Below are 24,772 nucleotides of genomic sequence, written 5' to 3'. Positions count from 1 at the left end.
TGAAGCAGGTGCGCAGCTTCTGAACTCACTTTCGTCTCCGTCTGTGCTAGAAAGCGCGGAGGGCGACGAGCGAATTGAAGCGAATAGCCGTGTTTTATAGTACTCAGCACCCATTCTGACGCGCCCTGAATAGCTTCCCATGCTTCCGCATGCATAGCTAGGGGTCGAATGGTCTCTGGGTTCAGATCGCCGCGCTGCGCGGGATTGGGGAACCTGTATCAGAGAGGATGGAGCGGCGTGCGCGCCGCTGGTGCTCGAACACGGGGGCTGGTAAACAGTATTGGCCGGCTGTACAGCGTTCGGTAGCTCGGTCCCAGAGGATGGAGCGCGATTTGCTGACAAACACCCCTGGCGCGAAAGCGGCGTGGGGATTGTAATGTCTAAAAGTGAGTGCGCGTGCACCTGAGCGGGCGCAGAGTTTACACTTATGACACGGCCAGAGTTTGGGAGCTTAGAGGGTGTGCGACCCGAGGTAACTGAATGGCAGAGCGAGCAGCGGGTAGGTGTGAGCACAAAGTTGTGGGCACATTTACTACACTTAGTACTCGAGCGGCTTGTGTCCGCTTTATGAGAGAGCGCTCTATGCGCGTTACCATGGGGACCATGTTTGTGTGAAGCAGTGAGCACATGGGAGTGGGCACATTTTCTACACTTATAACACCCTCGGCTTGAGCCGCTGTTGCCCGGGGTAACCGAGTGGCAGAGCGAGTTACAGGTAGATGTGAGCACAGAGTTGTGGGCACATTTACTACACTTATTACTCGAGCGGCGTGTGACCGCTTTATGAGAGAGCGCTCTGAACGCGTTACCATGGGGACCGTGTTTGTGTGTAGCAGTGAGCACATGGGAGTGGGCACATTTTCTACACTTGTAACACCATCGGCGTTATAGAGCAAATGCTTTGATGGCTCATATGTTTAGACGCTCATAAATACTCAAGCACCATCCTGTGAGATGCGGGTTCGCTTTCTGTATGTAAGAAAGCTGGCCGCGAGCTCGGAGAAGACAGCAGAAAAAATATTTTCTGCCGCCAGAGCCGGATTTGAACACGGTTCTCCAGTGCAGAAGCGTAAAATTCTGCCACTGAGCCACAGGGGCACACATGAGCTTCCAGTTGGTGCGAGCATATGACCGAGCGTCGTGTTTCGGCGTTTGTTTGCAGGCGCGCGTGTATTAAAACAGGCCCGTTTACTGCAGCATTAGTATTTCCAGCCGCCTAACTTAGAGGGGACTGAGAAATATGTATCCCGTGAGATGCGGGTTTGCTTTCTGTATGTAAGAAAGCTGGCCGCGAGCTCGGAGAAGACAGCAGAAAAAAGTTTTTTCTGCTGCCAGAGCCGGATTCGAACACGGGTCTCTGGTGCGGAAGCCTAATGTTCTGCCACTGAGCCACAGGGGCACACATGAACTTCCGGTCAGTGCGAGCATATGACCGAGCGTCGTGTTTCGTTTCGGCGTTTGTTTGCAGGCGCGCGTGTATTAAAACAGGCCCGTTTACTGCAGTATTAGTATTTCCAGCCGCCTGAACTTAGAGGGGACTGAGAAATATGTATCCCGTGAGATGCGGGTTTGCTTTCTGTATGTAAGAAAGCTGGCCGCGAGCTCGAGAGAAGCAAGCAGAAAAAAGTTTTTCTGCTGCCAGAGCCGGATTCGAACACGGGTATCTGGTGCGGAAGTCTAATGTTCTGCCACTGAGCCACAGGGGCACACATGAGCTTCCAGTCAGTGCGAGCATATGACCGAGCGGTTGTTTGCAGGCGCGCGTGTATTACAACAGGCTCGTTTACTGCAATAATAGTATTTCCAGCCGCCTGAACTTAGAGGGGACTGAGAAATATGCGAGGATTGGAGGAAGTCCGGCCTAAGCGGGACGAAAACACTCTCTCTTCCTCCTTTCGCCGGTGCTCGTGACGTCCGCTCTGATATCCCTTGAGAACGGCGCAGTTGCGCGGCTCGAACAAAGGGAGAGAGAGCGGGAAGATGTCATTATGTGCTGTGACATCGTTTGTTTGCAGGCGTGCGTGTATAACAGGCTCGTTTACTGCAATATAGATATTTCTAGTCGCCTGAGCTAGGAGGGGACTGAGAAATGTGTGAGAAACGGAGGTGGCCGGAGAGTGACGCGCGCGACCGAGACGCGGGGTAGCTTTCTTATAACGTAAAGGAAGCCAGCCCGTGACCGTCTACTTCTGACATCCCTTGTGAGCGGCGCCTTGCGCGGCTCGAACAGAGGGGGAGAGGGCGTGCGTCATCCGGGGGGGGTAGCTTCCTTGTAACGTAAAGGAAGCTATAGCCCGTGACCGTCCGTTCTGACATCCCTTGTGAGCGGCGCCGTTTGCGCGGCTTGACAGAGGGGAGTAACCTGCTGGTCTGCTTCATCGCCTGAGGCGACGGCAGTGCGGGCAGAGGCCGGCCGCTGCGCGTCGGTGAAGGGCGGGGGAGAAGGAGAGAGCGAGGCTCGCGGGAGGGGCTCCGGCGAGCGCTCAGCTATAACCACCGGCTCGGAAGGCCTTTGAGAGCGGCGTTTTTTTCTTACGCGGCCCGGAAGAGGCAGCCGGAGAAGGTGGAGGATCGTGAAACATGGCGAGTCGAGCCCGCAGGGTCGACATCGGCAAGTCCTCACACTGTTCGCAGCCGCCCGTGAAGGGCGCGGGCTGCGTGGTCGAAACCCAGGCAGAGAGCGCAGATTACGTGGCGGTCTCCGTCGCTGAGCGCGGCTCTGCACGAGCCACAGGATGAGCGAGGCATTTGCAACAACGCCTCGCGCTCTTTTAGATGCAAAGTGTGTCGCGGGGCGAACACACAAACACATACAACACAGAGCAGTAAAAGGATATATTCGCCGGATAGCGAAGCAGGCAGGGAAAGCTGAAGGCGGCGAAGGCGGCCGGCGTCCTCAGGCTGAGATCCTCGGCGTGCTGGTCGCTTGATTCGACGGCGGCTTCCTCAGAGAGCAGCGATGCGTAGAGCTTCGCTGAAAAGACAGAAATCAGAGAAGCAGCCTCCGAGCCCTGTTTATATACGCTAAGCCACACCCCTTTTCGCGGGCTGTGACGCATTAAGCGCGCCAAGCGCGCTCATTGGTCGTGACGTCACGCCAAGGGCTCAGCGGTAGGCTGCTGCAGTTGCCGCAGGGCAGCCAATGGGCACGCTAGTAAGCTTGCCCTAGGTCTGCAGGCTGCCGCACTGCGTTGACAAGATTATAAAAATTAGGATAATTTTTGGCTTCAGTATCTCGAGAAAGAAAGGCTTTCCCGTAGCGTAAGCAACTACGCAATACGAGAGAACCTCTCGTAAGAGAACTAATATCCGTCTGCTCGGGCAGATTCGGCTTAGCGCGCGCGCCTCCGCATCCGCAGATGCACGACTTTGAGCCGAATCTGCCCGAGCAGACGGATATTAGTACATCTCATCATCACCCAGTTTGCGCGTCTAAATCAGTTGTATGGTCTGGTGTTCAGTCTAAAACAAAACAGTTGCGTCAAGTATAAATGCCTCGTCTGTTTGGGGAGTTGCACGCACAGTCAGCGGAGATCTCATATGGGCTTTGAAATAACTTCGATTTTGTCACCAATACAAATTTTGAGCTTCTCTCCAAACCTCCTCCGGTCTTCAGATGTTAAAGTGCTTATATATTGTGGATTTTGCCCGCTAACTCTCTTGAAAGTGCTCGTCGCGTCTTTACAGCCCGCAATACTGTTTGATTTGTTGCCACACAACCACTCGCGCATGCGTACAAAGATGTCAACAAAGATCCTCCTATATTCCTCATTCGGAAGCCCATTTGAAAAAATTTGCTAAATAAATGTAGCAGCAACTATATTTTTTAAAGACGAACAAATCCTATATATATATATATATATATATATATATATATATATATATTTTTTTTTTTTTTTTTTTTTTTTTTTTTTTTTTAAATCAAGGTTCCTAATGCTCCGTGCTCCTTACCAGATTCGCCGGAGTTAACGATTGACATTAAGGTGGAGTTGTCATCAAAACCAGTGAAGTTAAATGAGGTCAGGTTAGGATTTCGCTGAACACTTGCAGTCACGATATTAATGGGAGATTGCCTGGATCCACTGCAGGATTGTGGAGCAATATGAGACCAGGTGGTAAAATCTATTACAAATTAGGGATAAAAAAAATATACTTCAGAACACGTTTTAAATATATAACATTTTATAATAAGATTTAGCCTATATTAACTTTTATAAAGTGGAATATTTGATAATATAATAAATCACACTTACTGCATGTTGGCTTGTGATAGCACCATTCTGTTTTGGTTTAAAGGAAAGCATTAATAAATATAACCAATGAAACAGCAGAATTTCCATCAAAAAAAGTTTCAAGCGCCTTTAGTGTCTATTTTAATAGGAGTAGTCCTTTTTAGGAGTAAATGAAGTTGAACTTGAGTTACTCACCCACTGAGGAGCCCTCGCCGTAGACGGAGGGACACAGGAGAGCAGCAAGGAAAGTTACCAGCAAGACAATCATCTAAATCAAACAAGAAATCATTACAATGGAAATCAATGCTGCTAACAGAATTTAACCTTAAGTTAATTAAATTTGATACGAGAAACGAAAGAAATGGGTAGTTATGGTCTTACATCTTCTTCTTGATTCACCTGTCGGTATGCTGAAAATGAATGTCTTCCCCTCCTTTAATACTCTTCTCAGCTCACCTGTAGTGGGTGTGACACTTCAACACTTTCATGCGTTTCATCCCTGAAAGCTACATTCCGCTCAAACGCATGTGATCCCAGTATCATTTATCTTTTACTTTTGAAAAGCAGTCAATAAGCCACTTCATTTATCTGGTTGCGTTTGTTCTATCTTCCAGCATCACTTCGGTCACGTTCTCCAACCGTTCTCCAATGACGGAAGAAACCACGGTTTTGCAATCTCGGGAATGATCAGATTAATTACATCAGTTGATTTGCTATCCTACTTGTCCGTTTAAATGTTTTCACTTAAACTCTTTATTGTTCATTTTTTGATGCTTCTCATTTTAACACATAATTGGTCATTCGTTTTTGCCCATCAAAGCAGTCTACAGTCTACGGTAGATATGAGAAAATTTTACGATGCGATTCCGAATTTGTGCCACTGTGATAAAAGATCCATTTTAAATTCAAAATATCTGTACAAAATAATGAAACATCTGTGTTTCTAGCACAAATCTGAATAATATCATCATAAAATATCATCAGATATTTTATTTATTTGTTCTGATAAAATATCATCAGAATAAACCAAGGGGCAACATTCTAATCTGAAAAATGAAGCCTCGCAAGTGCGAAAAACTGCAATACATTGAAAATCCGCTAGGGGCAGGTCTCAAAAGGGAGCAAATAGACCCCATGTTAAAATGTCCGTTTTCACAGCATAAATTCATGTTTTTACAGGTTGGTCCCATGGACTTTTATTGTATTTTTCGATAGGTTCCGAGTGCCTGACAACTGTGAGGGGGGTGAATTTTTTTCTAACTCCTTATTTTACATCGTATTTAGATATAAAATGTATGACAAATAAGGGTGTGGTTAACTTTGATTGACAGCTGAACATAGGCTGCGCTGAGTAGAATTCCTGACATTTGACGTCTCGGCCATGATCTGACACAACACATCATACCACCTCTGTATCCTTTATCCATAAAAATGGGTTGCTCTGCTATAAACTGCACTAACCGACACTGTAGGAGGACTTCGCTCCAGTTTTTCTGGTAGCAGCTAAGTGACATTCCACTACTATTTCACGTAAGTGAGCACTATTTAGCATCAATGTTTGTGGGCAGTGGCACTGCAACAGTTATGTATTTTAACTTACGTTTCATATACTAGTATTTAACCAAAGCTATAGTTTGTGAAATTAAACATTTCTCATTGTTAGTGTGTTTTTTAGATAGCTTAGACAGCCATTATGAAAGTATAAGTAGGCTAGCCTAAAAGGTATAAGAAGCCATAAAACGATTTGCCAGGGGAACAAATTATAGATTAATGAGATCAAAGATCGTCCGTTAGATATAGCCTACACAAGACAAATTATATCCCATGTTTAACCACTCCACTAGACTAGAGACATCAACCAGCGGCAAACGTCAGCAACACTAGCCGAGGTAAGGCTGTTCCAGGCGGGATACATAGCGCTGAGCGCCCGGTGATCCCTTGGATCACACAACTCCGAAACCATCAGATCAAAATTTTTTATACTCTTAAAACTACATTTCATGACACAATAACAGTAGTATTTTTAAATTTCGCAGTCTTTCTTCTCTGCCCATTGACGCAACTTGAGATTATAGCAGCGGGATTTAGCATTCTACATAAAGCTACCACATAATAACACAAAAACAGCTCACGTTAGCCCGGACCAGAGCCATAGAGAGAAATTCTCTTTTTACCCATATATGGATTGGCCAGAAGGTGGGCGGGTTTGGATTTCCCAAAATTTTTCAAGATGGCGCCGCCCATACCCCCCATAAACGGCCTCAAAACAGTTCTTCAGAAAGTCTATGGGTGACGTCACAGACGCTTTGTCCATATTTTTTACAGTCTATGGACAGATACTTTTGAATGGATGTCAGTGGTGAAAGATGCTTCCAGAACCAGATGGTGGAAGTCATGATATATCCGGGGTTAATGGGACCATGCAAACCAGAAAAACCTTAAGAGGTAACAATAAAATACAGGTAAAAGTCAGATAAGAGAGAAGGCAGTGCCAGGGCAGGAGATCTTACAAAGATCTTATGTAAGATTTTTAGAACAAAATGAAAGTAAATCCGTTAGTGGTGCGTAAGCAGATCGTAAGAAAACTTTGGGCATACATACAGGCTCCAGCATTCATCTAAAGTTCAATTACCACTTTTGACTTTGGTATGAGCTGTATGAGATACCTGAGATACAAAGGTGCTATAGTATAACGAGTGTATTCATTTACAAAAGGTTTAATTTTTCAAGAAAGGAACCACATTGTCATTATTACTGTGATCACAATCCTTTTGCAGTAATTACAGCTGCTAATTTTAAGGATAGGCAAAACATTCCATAATGCAAATGTGTCCCACCTGTAGGCAAATCTGACGGGTGTCTTAATTTCAATTCGATTCATGTCCAGACTGATGATAGGATGGTCTATGAAACTAAACTCCTAAAAAAAGAAAGAATAATAAAGCCAGAAATGCAGGCTCACTCAAGTTACCAGCCCCTGCTTGTCTTAAAACACCAGCCATCCAGTCAAAAGCTGTGTATTCTGATTTTTTTTTTTTTAATCAGTAAGCTACTGTAAGGTTAATTTCTTTTTATTCATTATTCAAATCTGAATACATTTATCTCATTTTGCCAGTTTTAGTCATGCAGATATACAGAACAGAAAATGGCAGGATGAAAAGGGGGAAAGAAAAATTCTTACCTGCATGCATTGTCACAAGCGTAACACATGATCTCTGAGTCATTGTATCTAATAGTTTGATCTGTTTCAGTCTCTGTATCTAACTCTTTGATCAGTTTCAGTCTCTAACTCTTTTATCTGTTTCAGTCTCTTGACTTATCGACTACAGGTTCTTTTGAAATGTATGACTATTTTAAATCTTACATACACTCTCTGTTAGCTATCTTGTATGGCACTGCCTTCTCTTACCTGATTGAGTTTTCTGCTTAGCATGGTCCCATTAACCCCTGCTATAACTCCCACCATTTAGTCCTGAAAGCATCTTTCACAACCATTTAAAAGTATGATAACAGTTTAGTTTAGGGTCCAATTCTCACTAGATGCTGCTTATTAGCATGCATATTTCTAATATATGGGCTTATTATTAATGCCTTATTCGGCATGATCATATTCTACATCCCTTAATCCACCAAAACATAAACTTAACAACTACCTTACTAACTATTAATAAGCAGTAATTTGGAGTTTATTGAGGCAGAAGTCATAGTTAATAGTTAGTTGTGAGAATTGGACCCTTGTGTGATCGAAAGTATTTGTGTCTTCTGATGAAATACTTTTTTTGTTGTTGCAAGAAACCGATATATATTGCAAATATTTCATAATTTTATACAGATTTTTTACAATTTAAAATGGACCTATATTTTCTCTGTCTGCTGCCTTTTACGTCACAGCTCAAAATAGGCTCTAATAAAGGGTTTGGGACTGTTCGCATTCTTGTGAAGCTATCAGCCAATCAGTGAAGTGATTTGCTCAAAACACCCACTGAGCAACTGCTACAAGATGAAAATGTGTGATAAATGACCCCACATTCACATCGAGCTCAAAGGAGACAAAAGTAAAGCTTTCTTCTTTATCCACCTGTGTTAGACACTTTACACGCTATGTGATTTTCTTTACACTTAGTGAAAATAGCATTAAAGAGATACACTAGGTATAATGCAAATATTTATTAGATGCTATTTAAGCCAATTGCGCAGTTTATTTCAGTTTTCTCAAAATAGCAACTCGCAAACAATGCGCCAGAACACACATCGTTTTCAGACTAGCAGCCCATGGGCGTACAGATGGGCGCAAATGCATTTGCTATTTAAACAACGTGGCGCAGGACGGGAAAATGAAAACTGCGTCAGGCTGAAACTAGCAAAAAAAACACTTGGGTCGCACCTGGTGGCACATTGCGCAGGGTGTATGAAAGGGCCCATAGTATTGCTTCGGAAGTCTTCAATGTCCTTTTCAGAAAACGGCTTACTTCCTAGGGGAAAAAAGCCCCTCAGTGGATTTAAAAGTCTTGTGTTAAAAATTAAGCAAAGATAAATCATATCAGAACATTTGCACCTTTAAATGTTAAAATAACAACATATGCAATGACACTGAAAACCAAAAAAGCATTACAGAAAAAAACTATTTATTTTTTTGCATAAGTGTGCACACAGTTTTATAACTGGGTATGTTCAAAATTAAAAAGTCATCAAGCTCATCCCTGCTGACAAAATCAGGCTGGTTGTTCCAGGCTTGTTTATGCTGGTCCTGGTGGTCCACTAGTATGGCGGGTAGATCATGCCTTTTCTAAGTCTACCCTGAAGAAGGCGAAGGAGCAGTCTACCCTTCCGTCGCCGTCAGTCCGTGTCTATTTTTGAATGGGATTGATAGAGACGTCAGACGACAGACTGGCGGCGGCGTCACGGCGGCGTCACAGTAGTAACGTATACCTTACGGCGACGTGGCGACGGCGTACGTGAGAAATGTATAAAAAAAATAATAACGTCTGAACCAGGCACGTTGCCTAATAAGACGCCTGATACACATGTCGTCCCTCAGTACGTCACCTAATAAGACGCCTGATACACACGTCGTCCCAATATAATGTTATTTTTCCCATGTTGATAACGAAAAGTGAATAGCATGAGTAAGATTGGATTTGCAATAGGTTATAGGCCTATCGGGAGACATGATTTTTGTTTTGTTTTGTAGGAAGCTTTTCTTTAAACTGAATTTTTGTTTAATATTAAAGCCTATCTTTATTTTAAATTTGTCATCACCCAATTGCATGGATTTGTGTTTGTTGTTTTTTGTCTGATAACTTTTCGGCTGATGTCTTTTTGTCTGATAACTTTTAATCTGAGTCCGTTTTGTCCGATGTCTAATTGCACCAGACCTGACACCTGACGTAATTTTTTCTGAGACCTGAAGCCTTTTAGTCTGAGGCACGATGCCGTTTTGTCCTGTGACTGAAGCCTTTTAGTCTGAGGCATGACGCCTTGTCATTGTATGACTGAGGTCTGACGATGTCCTAAAATGTACACCGTATAGTGGCAAAACGGAGCGTCTAAAAGAAAAGTTCTGACTGCTGCCTGAACATTGGTCAGTGAGCCTCTCCCGCTCGGCGCTGTCAAGCGCAGCTTCACCACACACAGCTAAATAAAACAGGCTGGTGGCAGACTAATTAATATTTCTGATGTAAATATTTCTGTGAAACGCGTAAAGTTGCACAGAAGAAAGCCCGGACATGCCCTGTACAGTTTAAGAATCTGTAGCCATAGTAAAGGACTATTATTTTGTTGAACAGACCCTGACCTGAGCGACAACAGCTGATGACGTCACATGCTCAGATTTGCTTGACCAATCGGCTTTGAAAAATCAAGCCGAAATCTCGTTCAGTGGCGGATTTAGCAAATCGGGGGCCCAAGGCGAAGGATGGTATGGGCCCCTCCCCATCCAATCTTTAAAAGAGAACGAAAAAAATATGTACTGACTGAATGGTGGATAGGCAGGTAAAGCTAATCTACGGGGAAGTAAAGTTTAGAGAGGAGAAAAAACGTCCCCTTCAAACCCTGCATACACTTCTTTACTCCTAAACAGAAACATGTTACAACATGGTACAATTTCTGGTAAGCTATGTTTTTATTTTTTTTTTTTTTTTTTTTTTTTTTTTTTTTTTTTTGCTTGACAAATTTAACCATTTCGATTTAATTCTTGTGATTTGATTCAATATTGACTCATTTGGATAAATATTAGGTAACGTTTCACAAGATAGGCGTTACTTTTTCTCAAGAAAAAAAAGCCCTATCAGCTGGTATAATTTAAGGTTAAAATAAGTAGCCTAATATACACATATTTAGCCAAATACTCTCTATAGCTCTTTTTCTAGCAATGGCTTTCCTGAGGTAAATGTTATGTGAGATTGTTCTCCAGCTGTTTTATCTCTTTCCGCGGTTGAAAAACACTTATTGATCGATATAATGAATGAGGAATATACATTTCGGTGAGTTAGACTGTATCTTTCAACATTGTTAATTCGTGTTTATTAACTATTAGCTAGAGATGATCAGTTCACATGCCGCTATAGGAATCTGTCACGTCACATTAAAACGGCAAAACGGTATTTATTGTTTGAATTTCGTAATAGAATTGACAGAATCTGAGAGCTGAGATTTTTTTTAAATATCATGATTCATAAGTAAACTGCTCAGTTTTGTCTGTCGATCTCCGTGTCCTCTTTGCTTCACGATTTTTCTGTGCGTTGGACGTTGTTGTTCCTGATCTGTAGCCTATCCCCAACAGTAGCCGTAAAAAAGTTTGTCATCTTTGGCAGCGTTCCCAAATACTTATCAGCGTCTTTTCACTTATTTCTTTTATTTGAGCCGCTTGGGTAACTTCGAAACTTAAAATTTTCGCGTTTAGACTCGTCTTGCTCTGTTTGTGTATTCAGCACCGCTTGCTAGCTTCGCTTCATTTTTACTCTGTCTACTACTCTGTACTACACTCTGTCTGTCACTCTCTACACTCTGTCTGTCACTCTCTACACTCTGTCTGTCAATCACTTCTTTTTCTCCGTCAGTTTTTTGGCACATCCTTGTGTCACTTTCGCAGATGCGCAGTAATGCCTCGTTTCCACTGAGCGGTACGGTACGGTACGGTACGGAACGGTACGCGTTTATTTGCGTTTCCACTATCAAAAGTTGTGAATGGTACCAAAATGCCGAACCGTACCGTACCACTTTTTAGGTACCCTTCCATTGGGGTACCTAGCACAGTGGAACGGTACTAAAAGGTGGAGCTAGACTCACTGCAGGACGTTGATTGGTTGACAGAGAATCGTCACTTGCGCGTGCTACAAGAGGAATGACAACATAAGAAGCGCCATTTTTTAATATACAGTTTAATATAATACTACTGTTACTGTATCACGAAATGTAATTTTAAGAGTTTTTCAGGCGAGAATGTAGTTGTTTAAAGCTCAAATCTGTGGTTTATTTATAAAGATGATTTTTTTTCCCCCGGTTGTGAGTTCCATGCGTTCAGCGGGCGCTCGGCGCTCATGTTTCCCGGCTGGATGAGCCTTGCCTCGGCGTTCGTCGCGGACTCCGACGGTAGTGGTTAAACATAAGATATAATTCGTTTTGTGTAGACCTAACGGACGATCTTTGGTCTCGTGAATATATAATGAGTTCCCTGTCAATCGTTTTGGCTGAGGGCTAAGTTTAGTTTTATATTAATGTTATTTGTGTTTAACTACTTGTAATGTTAGAGCGCTGCATTTGGATATTTGACTGAATTGTTTGCTTTATTTCTTATTGTATAGCTTCTTGTACTTTACTTAAACTTTTATATAGGCTATTATTGATAAAACTGAAATTTTACAAAAAGAAATATGGTTTCTTGTCATTTTTTATTACAAGATTATCACTGATGTTTATTGCAACATTTGTACAAATGCATATATTGCCTGGAATATGTTTATTTTATTTATTTTTTTAAACGAAAAGAGGTAACGTTAGGGTTGTGTTTATATTTCGTTTCGTTATAACGTATAACGTGCAGTGAATAATCAATATGCGTTGCGCATGAACCACATTTGTGTCCCTATAATGTTTAATTTATTTAAATGAAAACGAAAAGAGGCAGAGTGGTGTTTTATAACATATTTCGTTTTATTGTTGCTTAAAATGTACAGACAGAGTAACCGAGATAACCGGTGTATCAGCGACGCTTTTAAGAACGCGCTGTACCATTTGCATGTAGGAGTCGCACATGGCAAGTACAAACTTTGCGTACTTGATATTGAGAAAAGCCTAATGTCGGCGCTTGTCTTCTTGTGACAAACATGTCGAGGAGCAAGAACAAGATCTGCTGCATGTCATCCATTGTAGTTTACTATGTTCTTCTTCGCGCGAAAATGACGTCGATCGAAACACCACGCCTATCAAGTATACTGTTGGCAGTGGAAACGCTAGCCAGATCATGGTTAACAGACCCGAACCGTACCGTACTGTCCCGTACCGTACCGTACTGCTCAGTGGAAACGAGGCATAAGTGAGATAATGGAATAGTCCAATGTAGTGAGGCGGGGGGCCCCCTCATGTCTGCGACACTAATGATTTGATGCCATTTTTCACAAATGGTGTTTTAGAAATATATAATTAAAAAAAAAAAAAAACTTAAGCATAAGTTGCCTAATGGTAAAGTCGACCCCTGACTACTTCTATAGATTTATAAGCAAGTGGTAAAATACTTAGCCATGTAGTTATATTAAAATTGCAACCATTTTAAATTAAAACTTAAAATTGACAAAAACAGCCAACTGTCATGCCTTTTCTTTTGCATTTAAATTTTAATACAATAAATCTTGGATGTCACAAAGAACTTGTGTTTCAACCTTCACGAATAAGTGTTACTTTTCTGTTCGCTATTTGTGCTATTTTTTTTCATAGTGGTAGGCTACACTATATTGACTGGGTTAAATAGAATTGCATTACTAAAAAGAGACTAAAATACAATTTTCATTGACTAAAACTAGACTAAATGTCATCAGTTTTCGTCGACTAAAACTAGACGAAAATAGTCATGGATAATTCTGTCTAAAATAAGACTAAAATGCTCAGACTTTTAATCGACTGAAACTTGACTAGACTAAAAAGAGTATGAACGTGACTAAAACTAATAAAAACTAAAATGACAGCCTGACACAAAGATTAGACGAAAACTAAAATGAAAACAGGCTGCCAAAAACAACACTACACAACAGTGACCTTTTCAAGAACAGGGCGTCCCTACAAAACTGATCAGAAGACAGAGAAAGCCGGTCTGGGCGGCTGTTAAGAGGCATACGGGAAAATTAAAAGAGTTGCAGCTCTTTGGTCAACACTAGTTGCTCTCCTACATGAAACAAACAATCTCCTGTATTCTCCATCTGTCAAGGGTATATGGATATGACTGGGTAAACATATCCAGTCTCTCAAAACAACGGCACATGAGCAAAAGCACACTATATACACACGGTGAAGCATGGTGGTGCAGCATCGTGCTTTGGGACTGCTTTTATTCAGCTGGGGCTTAAGTGAAGGTGGAGGGAATCATGAATTTCTCCAAGTTCCAGTCAATTTGCCCTTACGAAAAATAAGTTTACTCAAGTGTGCTATTAGTATACTACTTTTAAACTAAAAAATAAGAAAGTACTTTCAGTCTACTTTTTATAATTCCTTCTCAGAAATAAACCTAAAATTGCACTTAAGTATACTTGGCTAATACTGACAGAAAAGTCTAAGTATATTTGGACTCTACATGATTGAGATATACTTAAAAGTATAATTAAGTATTCTAAGTATACTTGTCTTTTAGTTGTGTTAGTTGTAGTAGTTGTCTCTTATAAGCTTACAATGTTTGAAAATATTGAACAACAGAAAACAGAGAACAGAATCTTATTAATTCTGAGCATCTGAATTTGTGTGTAGGCCAACCCAATTGGCAACCCAGCACTGGGTAAAAGTTACTCTTCAGCAAACAAGGACGTGCAGAATATTCCTTGCCCTCCATTTGGAACATAACATTCTGCAAGAACTCCCAGGTAGAAGCACACTGCATGGGGTAGTTTAAGTCAAATATATAGAATGCTTTGAAGCATTCATCAACAGCTGCAAGCAGTTTGCTTTGTTCCAAAGCTTGTCCATTGATGATGACAAAAGATTGCTATATCTGCTGGGCGTTTCCCATGGCCAAGACAAAGGGATGGGTTTTTGTTGACTCTGTTCAGTGTTCAGTGTTGAATCAATACAGTTCAATAACTGTGTAAAGTTTATCATAAAATCCGATGAAGCCTTTCCTTCCGAAATACGACATGTGCTGTGATTGGTTAGCTGGCCCAATGTGTTGTGATTGGAATCGCTTAGTGTGTGTTCGGGAAAATGTCCTGCCCTAACTGTGAGTTCTGCTCTAGTGTCAATTTAAACGATGGCGGCAATTTCAAACCAATTCGATTCAGACCCTGAACAAACAAGTGGATCATCCAGAACAGATTTTATGCACGGACTTCGCAAGCACGGACTTCACAGGACTTTTTAGAGTGGTGTGTAATTTTCTTTTAGATACAGTGTTATACACCATTTAATCATGACATTTGTCGGAAAACTTTGGGGGGTTACAAAAGCCTGGTGCAAAAAGGGGTTTACAGCCTGGTGCAAAAAGTGTTTTTGGTCTATATAGCTAATCTATATAGCTAAATGAAATTTTTATAACTCATCCGTTAAAATTATATTAAGCCTTAAAGTTCTGCATAATTAAGGGCGTGGCCACTTGAGTGACAGGTGGATTGCCGCTGCTGTCACTACTAGCTGTTTGTCTGCTGTCTGTTAGCCGTCACGTCACCTTAGCTAATCCTGCTTTTTTGCCCATTTTCGTTTATCTGGGAGTGAAGCTGTACCAAGATGGCGATGGCCGGCTCCTCCCACTTTGGGCTTCAGAAATGCTCTTCAGAAACCTACGGGTGATGTCATGTCCAAATGTTTTTTACAGTTTAGGGTTGTGGCTTGATTTCGTTGTGTTAAGGCTATTCCATTGTGTTGTAGCTTGATTTCGTTGTGTTATGGAAATTTTCCATTTTGTTGTGGCTTGATTTCGTTGTGTAATGGCTTGTCTCCGTTGTGTTGTGGCTTGATTTTGTTGTGTTGTGACTTGTTTCCATTGTGTTGTGGCTTGATTTTTTTATGTTATGGCTTGTTTCCGTTGTGCTTTGGTTTGATTTTGTGTTGTGGCTTGATTTCGTTGTGTTATGGCTTGTTTCCATTGTGTTGTGGCTTGATTTTGTTATGTTATGGCTTGTTTCTGTTGTGCTTTGGTTTGATTTTGTGTTTTGGCTTGATTTCGTTGTGTTATGGCTTGTTTCCGTTGTGTTATGGCTTGTTTCCGTTGTGTTGTGGCTTGTTTCCATTGTGTTGTGGCTTGATTTTGTTGTGTTATGGCTTGGTTCCATGTTGTGAACTTATATGTGCTTTAAAAATGTTGTTGTTTTGTGCACTGCTGGACAACTGTACTCGAGGGACTTTTTGTGAGTTTTTAGAGCTATGCACATCTACAGAAATTTCAGAGTGAGTGGAGGAAGATTCCGACAACCCAGTGGTCTCTGATTATCCACACCAATTCCTTGTTTTACCCTAATTTATTCTGCATTCTCCTCAGAATTCTCCTGTATTCCTTTAAGCCTCAATCAGCCCAAAGTAGGCGTCCGACCAGCGGGGAAGGTGTCTGTGTGTTACTGTCTTTTCTCGTGGCATAGTATTTTTGATTAAATGAAATACATTTTCTCATATGTATTAACTTGTTATTTCATCTGACTCCATAAATGAAAAAGTTTTAATGATATTAGTGCATCATTAAATGTGAGCAAATGCTTGACTATTCCTTTCAACTCTTCACTAAAAATAAAGTCAGAGTCGATTAGAGTAAAATCAAATGTTTACAATTTATTATTTCAGATAAATGTATCATGCCAATTACATAATCAGTCCAAAGATAATCAATACAAAACTTCAAATGCTCTGGAATAAAGAGAAGAGATGCAAACCCGACATTAGTGAAATACATTCAGGTGAGGTGATACTTTGCATCTCAAATGGTGCACAAGAGTGAGTTTAGATGTTAATTTTCCTTTGTCTTCTCGGGGAGTGATTGTTCCTCAACCAGTTCTTCCAGTTTCTCCAGCTTCCAGTTCTCAGTTTTATATGTTTTTCCATCCAGGTCGATGTATGATTTGATTTCCTGTGCTTCTTTTTCCAGTGTTCGCTGGTATTTTGTAAACTAACCTTGTGCAAATAAATCCTCTCCTTTCCTCATCTCCGCCAAACCTTGACAAACATATTTCTCGCCAAAAATATTAAAGAAAAAAAACCCCACAAAAACCTATAAAAATAATCTCTGGGGGTATATGAACACGAGATGCCCTCACAATTTACAGATCTGGAATGTTCTTGTAAAGAAAAATGGAATAATAATTCCAAGGCCAGGGGCGCATTCTAGCATTCAGTATTTACACACACAGGTCATTACATTATTAGCTCTTCCCCCTTCTGCTGAGGATGGGGAGGTTAATTTTTCTCTGCCCTGTCAGAGCGCTGAGAATCTATCGGGAGCGTTCTGTGTCTTTTAGACAGTCAGAACAGCTTTTTGTCTGCTTTGGTGGCCGATCCAAGGGTGATCCAGTCACTAAGCAAAGACTGTCTAGATGGATTGTGGATGCCATATCTATGGCTTATGCCTCGTGGGTCAAGTTTGCCCCATAGGTATTAAGGCCCATTCGACTAGAGGCATGGCTTCGTCGTGGGCTTGGTCATCTGGCTTTCCCATTCAAGATATTTGTGATGCGGCCGGCTGGTCCTTGCCTTCCACATTTATGAAATTTTATAATATGGAAGTGCCTTCTCTACAAGCGAAGGTATTTTCGGTATGAAAAAGGCCCGAAGATGTCTGGTCTTGTCTACATTGTTACTGTGCATAACCATTCATACACATATATAAAACTCACTTACTGGTTATATAGTATTATGCTGATAGCCCCGACGGTGTCTGGATTCATTAGTATATTATGTTGGTATTGTTACTGACACATATATATTTATAAGACCCGACGGTGTCCAGTCTGATATATATAATGGTTTCGGGCTTGTCTATTGTCTCAGGGGTCCTGAGTTCAGTGGCAACCAGTTACTTCTGGTGCGGCGTTTTGCATGGCGTCCCCACTGCGTATATAGCTATGCAATACGAAGTGACCGTTCGAAAGGGAACTACTCGGTTACTAGCGTAACCTCAGTTCCCTGAGATAGGGAACGAGTATTGCGTAGCCGACCGCACTATAGTAACCTGGAGAGTTGTCGCTTCAGTCGCTTCAGTCGTGAAACCTGACATAATGATGAATTCGGGGGGCTATTATAGGCTAAGGCTATGCCCCCTTGGGGAGCTCTGATATGTGATGATGCTCATTGGTTACACGTCAGAGGCGCCTGCGCCATCGGATGTGCAGTTGCTGCAGCACAGCCTATGAGCAAGCCAGACGCTCAAGGTGCTAGCTGTGAAGCTGCAAATGCGTTTTACATAAAAGCTTCAGTAAATCGAGGAAAAGGAGTTTCCCCACTGCGTATAGCTACGCAATACTCGTTCCCTATCTCAGGGAACTGAGGTTACGCTAGTAACCGAGTAGTTTTTCTGTCAATATGGGGTGCTGTGTGTACAATAATGCAGCCCGTTCTCATCCTAGGGTGTCATAAACTTGTAGCAGGGTGACTGAATCTACTAATGAGGATTTCATTCACCTGTGCTTAATTTAAGCCCCACCCCTTGTTTGATATAAGGGATGTGTGTTTGCCACATGGCATGCGTCTTGGTATCGGCCTTGTGACGTCATCCGTGATTGCCGCAGGCTTGGACTGTAAGCTGGCTTCCTCGTGTGCTGGCTGCCCACGCCTCACAGGTATGAGTAGCCGTTTTTTATATAACAAGAAGAAATTGACCGCGGCTACTTACATTTTGTTTTCGGTGGCATTGATAGCATGTCATTGTTGATAGCATGTGTTCCTGTCTGAGCTGCTGTACTGCAATATGGTGTGAGACTGCGAAGCGGTTTGTGCGCCGGGATCATTCTGCGGTATGTAAGATTTTAGTCTTGTGTGTTAATAATTTGCTTCTATTTTTAATATTATCTTTCTGCTCGGCCGGTCTCTTGGGCTATTCATGAGAATCGAGTATCAATGCTGAACTGTGATCGAGTAAAATTGCGACTGTGTCGCTGTTTTGCCTCGACGTTCATCATAATAGCAACTATTAACTGCTGTGACTGTCGCACATTGCTATTGAGTACTGTGTATTCCTCTGACTGTGCGAGCTGGTTGGTTGTCTCCTCTGGCCACTGTCTATTGAATTCCATTGGTTTGAAGCATCTTGTATGTATGTCTAACTGTGGGTAATGTATGGTTGTGTGTTTGATTATTTGGTTTATTTCAATGTCAACTTGTTTTTATGTGGTACTGAGTCCTAATTATGTCAAGTGGTTTAGACCCTTGAATTACTTGACTTGTATTCTTTTGGTTTGTATTCATGTTTTGTGTTTCTCATTTTTTTTTTGTCTTTGTTGCAGGAGCTGGGGGTTTCTGGAGGGTGAAGCTGCCATTTGTGTGGTGTGTTCACACCTAGTGCTGTGTGTCTTCTGGCATTTAACCCTTCACGTGTGTGTGGGTATTTGTAATGGATTATTTGGGTGGGTTTGTTTTCCAATTTGGCAGCCGGCCCGGACCTCCAGATACCTCTGCTCTTGATGGTTGAGTTTCTTTAAATTGCGTTTGTTATTTACTGTGTGTGTATGAGTACATGCTAATTGATGGTATTCATTTATATTAATGCCAAATGTGAGTTTTTAACATTGAAATATCTAGCTATTTATCATTCAACATTGACGAGCAAAATAACTTTTCTATTTTTCTATATATGTCTCATGTCCTCTCACTCATCCACTCAGGGCCGGATTAACAATTTCCTGTGCCCTGGGCAACAAGACTCAAGGCCCCCCGTAGTTAGGGTGGTTCGGGGGCATGCTCCCCCGAGAAAATTTGGATTTCTCTGACCTACATATGTGCAATTTAGGACTTTTGAAGGCCAAAAAATTATAAGAAATAGGCTAGCTTTAAAACCTTGTCATTAGATTATTTGTCTGCTCTCTCCTCATCTTCATATTTCTTATTCTCTCAGTATTCTTATACTGGCCTATTTCTACCTCTCCTAAAGCTGAACTTTGACTGATAGTCTTTTCATTTCCGTCTGTGTCAGTGACGAAAATAAACATAGGCTCAACTGATATTTATACGTTTTATGAATCATTTTCATAGACATGTTAATTTACTCAAGGCTACCAGGAAAGCTGTATCTGTAAAGTCAGTATTGACATTAGGAACCTTCTGCAAGCTTTGGGATTTGAAAACGTCTGTTTTTAAATCTTAAAAGTAATTTTAAATAATACAAATTATAGACTACGTTTAACGCAGTTGGTGGAATTGGCAGACGTTCCCTTAAGCATCGTGCACTGTGGAAACGCGTCAAAGCATTCTCAGGTATAATTATGCAGCATTAATGCACGAATGATTTTGAACGAATATTTCATCATGCCGATATACAATGGTCACATAATGTTAAAACTAATCTTGCTATTGATATCTTTGTTAGACTACCGACCCTATAGAACAAATGTCCGGCTAATATTGAAACTGAAATGAACTTCACCGCGCTCAACCAGTGGGAGTGCATTTCACGAATTAGTAATCGCTGGCGTTCAGCGGGGAGGCAGGAAAGTCGCGTGAACCCGCGTAGATGCACTTTATGCAGTGAAGAAGATCGTAAAGAGTTTGATAACTTTATTAAATTTCTGTGTATTTCCTACCTGTCAGGGCCCCCTAGATGTCATGGGCCCCTGGGCAAGTGCCCAGTTGCCCTAATGATTAATCCGGCCCTGCATCCACTCAAAACGAACCTGTGTGCCCTTAGGGCTATTTCCCTGGTTTTCCGGGTTGGCGTAGTCGATCATATATTGCCATTTCTGTTCAAAGTGTGGTAAACCTGTCTCAATCCTCCTACCACTCGCACCGCCATAGCGCTACATACTGACGCTTTTGACATTTCGTCTATATCGAACGCACATGGCACCCTTAAAGCCTGTTTTATACTTCTGCGTCGAACTGCCGCCGTAGCTACGTCGTAGGCTGTGTGTAGCGCGCGTACCCTACGGCGTACCCTGACGTGCACCTCTCCAAAAATGTAACAACGCGTCAATTCTACGCGGACACAAGCGCGGTGATTGGTCTGCCAGAACCCCTCCCTCGGGGTTTCACATGCTCCCTAGGTGGGCGTCAACGCGGACAACGACACAGAAGTATAAATTAAAACCAACACGTTGCCTATGGCGTATAGGCTCCGGCGTATAGGCTCCGGCGTAGGTCCGACGCAGAAGTATAATGAGGCCTTAAGTGTCAATATGAGACGCAGATAGAAATGGGCCAGAAGGTGCCTCCTAGCGGTCTAACCCTAACCCTACACTAGACCTAAACCTACCCATAACCGAACAAAGCTCTGTGCGTGTCATAGTGACGCTAAAGGGTGCCATGTGCGTTCGATGTAGACGAAATGTCAAAAGCATCAGTATATGACGCCCAAGGATGAGAATGCGTTGAATAATGAGGAAAAAAATGATCTTAAATGATTTTAGCAAATGGCTGCAATATAACAAAGAGTGAAAAATTTAAGGGGGTCTGAATACTTTCCGTACCCACTGTATCTTTATTTTAATAATTTACATATTTAGCATCAAACAAACAATATATGTGTTGTTCAGAGTAAAAACTGATTAAAGATTAGAATATAAGATTTTTTAAAAGGATTGCACAACCACCCAGTAGGTGGCGATATGTAATAAGAATGTAAATCGCAATTACACAAAAGAAGATGAAAAAAAAAAAGTATGGGGCTCTTCTTCTTAGCTCTGTTTTCATGGTGACTCCTTGATACGGTGCTCTGTTGAGAATAGATGCAGCATCCCAATTGCATACTTGCGCACTATTCTATGTTGTTTTGTAGAATAGTGAGTAGTGTGTTCACACTGAAAATTCCAAAAAGAAAAGGTGCATTTTAAATAGCCAGATTATGTCTTTAGTTAACCGGGGGAAAGTGTGGAATGTTCCTTTATGCACTCAATTGTTGCCACTATAAATAGCAGAGGTGGTGGGGTAACCAGACTCCAATGTTAAATAACAAAATAACCTTGTATAATGTATACACAACACTGTTGAGTAAATATTGTGTGTGTGCATATTGTGTTATTTGGGTGTCTACACATCTAATGCCTTCACTGTGAACATATAGGGTTGACTGAACTTGGCCACGTTTTTGAAACTAGCAAGGTTTGGGTTAATTAATTGAGAGTTCAGGGTATATGTGATGGTAAGTTTACCTTGCTTTTAGACCAACATGATAGCTCAAGCTTCTTTGTCCATTTAATTTCATTTCATTTCATTTCATTTCATAATTAAATTGAATATTTTTCCTTTTCAGCTTTCTTTGATCAGTGATCCGACACATGATCTTGGAACTAAACCATGAACAGGATATGCACTTGCAAAAAAAAAAAGCAGGTTATGCAAAATATCCAGGTAAGTTTACGGATAAGTAAGCAGATAACCAAAACATTGAGTTCCAAAAACTGAGGTATAACTTTCACACCATAGCGACTTATTTTCTCAGGAACAGGTTATGAGAACTATTACAACTTAAAACAATGTTATAATTTATTCATTTAGATTTTATTCTCATCTCACACAATGTAGATGTGCCATTTGGAACATTTAATTGATTATTATAATTAATTACTATATAATGTATTTCTATAATAAAATACAAATGTGGAAGTAAAATGGCTCAGACAAAATGTAGGCAGAGTCATTTTCTAAATGACTTTCAAACCTGCCAATTTTAAAAACATTTCATAAAACTAATTTTAAAATAAATTCACTAGAAAATTTCAACTCTACTTGGATTTCTATCTCTATATTAATCTGTTCGTCATGTCTCTTCAGAACATTTGGACTAAATTGCTCAATTCATATAGATTAGTTTTACGATATCTTTATGAACTTTTTGAAGCGTAAAAGTGGTAGTTGTGTAGTGTTGTCAATGGAGGGACAGAAAGCTCTCAGATTTCATCAAAAAGGTCTTCATTTGTGTTCTGAAGATGAACAAAAGTCATATGGGTTTGAAACAACTGAGGGTGAGTATAATAACAGAATTTTCATTTTTGGTTGAACTATCCCTTTAATAATCTAACCACTTGCAAATAGATCCTCGTCTCTCCTTGTTTGGACCAAACCCTGACACACAGTCAGTTATTGCCAAAAATATTCAAGAAAAAAATAACTGATTTGAGCTTTAATCCTGGAAGCCCAGTGATTACTGTAGTGCTGGAACTGCATACCACTGTTGAACTCACAATATCACATGACAACAGGCATTTTAACATCACTAGCTCAAAGCTTAACTATTTAGATTGTCTTTGTCATGAGAGTAATGAAAAAAATGTGAAAAAGTGCATCTTTAGAAATTAAAGTCATGTATGTGATGCTCCATGCTGCTGTTTTATCTACAGATGTGTAGTTGTTATGAGGTTCTTGCTGCATAAACTGAGCACATGAAGATTTGTCATACATTCATCCAGGAGATTAGATCATATTCATTAAAGAGCCCCTATTATGGTATTTTAAAGTTTCCATGCATCAAGGGTAAAAAACTGTTTCATTTTCTCATAATATACATTTGCACATCACCAGATTTTTAATGATTCTCAAACGACTCGTCAAATGAAATGAATCAATCTCTCTAAATCCCGCCTTTCTGTGAGCTACTATGCTCTGATTGGCCAGTCAGCTCAGTCTATTGTGATTGGTTTACCTCGTGCAAGCGCGCGCGTCGAAAACAAAAATGCCAATACATAGTTCCCACAGGCCAATTAATGTCACGTGACCTCCCCGGAGACACCATCTTTGTGGGCAAAAGCTGCTGTTTACAATGTTTTACCATACTGCAGGGATAGGCAACTCCGGTCCTGGAGGGCCACTGTCCTGCTTCAGGTGTTCTAGTTCAGGTGTGTTTAATTAGGGTTGGAGCTAAACTCTGCAGGACAGTGGCCCTCCAGGACCGGAGTTGCCTATCCCTGCCATACTGTCTGTGAGTTTTACAAGCAAATTTCGAATATTTCTTTCCATTTATAATGTTACGAAAATCATGAAGAGACAAAGTGACAGAGATTATAAAGAGACTCTATTAACACAAGACAGAGAGAGGTACAATGCGAAAATTTCAGTCATAAATGGTGTGGATCCGTATGCGCTAACAAAGGAAGCACTGAGCACAGATTATGCAGCTTTGCCTCAGATACAGTATTATCATGTGTATCATTATCTGGTATTGGTTAGGAGTTTTAATACATGTGAGCAATTCCGAGCCTGGAAATATGTGCATGAATATGAATATACACAGTATGAAAATAAATAAAACTCGCGTGCAAATTAATTAATGTAATGCGGAACTACTTTATACGCGGGTTCTTTAGGGACATAATCTGAGATTGCCGTGCTGGAATGTGTGTGTGTGTGTGTGTGTGTGTGTGTGTGTGTGTGTGTGTGTGTGTGTGTGTGTGAGAGAGTGAGAGAGTCGCGAGCGCGATCGAACAGTGGAAACAATGTTGTTTTTGTATGTTTTTAATATCTCGTCATTTTGTTCATATAGGACATAATTCAAACGGCAAAGTGTTAACTTATATTTGTGTACACTCGCAAAAAAACAAATTCTTGCGTGTTTTGAGGGAGTTTCTTTCCTGTTTATCCTCGCCAGCCATAACCTCCATCGTTGTTCTGACAAAAGCTGAGTCTTCTCACATTCATGAAGTCTAATGACGGGTATACTGTAAAATCCAAATTTAACTGAACCTCCGACACGATTTAAACATCCATTGACCCAGCAGGAGATCACCATTTTCACTTTTTATCACGAAATTAACTCGCTTCAGCTTCTTCTATTGTTCTGCCCACAGAAATGGCGCCGGGTCGCCAAATGCTAAAAAAACTAAATTTAACTGAACCTCCGGCATGATTGGAACATCCATTGACCCAGCAGGAGATGACCATTTTCACTTTTTAATCACAAAATTTCCGTTTCAGCTTCTTCTTCTCATGTTCTGCATTGTAAGAATGTTGTGTTCTGCCCTCAGAAATGGCGGCGGGTCGGCAAATGCCCATATGTTGTGACGTCATGTGGGAACTATGTATACATAGTTCCCACATGACGTCACAACATACGGCCATTTGCCGACCCGGCGCCATTTCTGTGGGCAGAACAATAGTAGAAGAAGCTGAAGCGAGTTAATTTTGTGATTTAAAAAATGAAAATGGTGATCTCCTGCTGGATGTTTAAATTACGTCGGAGGTTCAGTTAAATTTGGATTTTACAGTATACCCATCATTAGGTA

General features: G+C 41.2%; 1 protein-coding gene across 1 annotated transcript in view; it reads right to left on the bottom strand.

The window, feature by feature from the left end:
* LOC308706376 (carbonic anhydrase 4-like) overlaps positions 1-24,772 on the bottom strand; it is a gene marked incomplete at its 5' end in the record, with an annotated part of 57,665 nt that overhangs the window by 26,094 nt on the left and 6,799 nt on the right. The window contains 3 exons of the mRNA XM_081391970.1: positions 3,952-4,122; positions 4,254-4,280; positions 4,428-4,500. Of these exons, the coding sequence (XP_081248096.1) occupies positions 3,952-4,122; positions 4,254-4,280; positions 4,428-4,500 (271 nt within the window). The remainder of the gene's footprint in view (positions 1-3,951; positions 4,123-4,253; positions 4,281-4,427; positions 4,501-24,772) is intronic.

The sequence above is a fragment of the Scardinius erythrophthalmus genome (assembly GCF_964197995.2).
Source record: "Scardinius erythrophthalmus genome assembly, chromosome: 18".
Taxonomy (NCBI): Eukaryota; Metazoa; Chordata; class Actinopteri; order Cypriniformes; family Leuciscidae; genus Scardinius; species Scardinius erythrophthalmus.
Note: the sequence above shows the minus strand (reverse complement) of the source record. Positions and strands in the feature narration are given on the sequence as shown.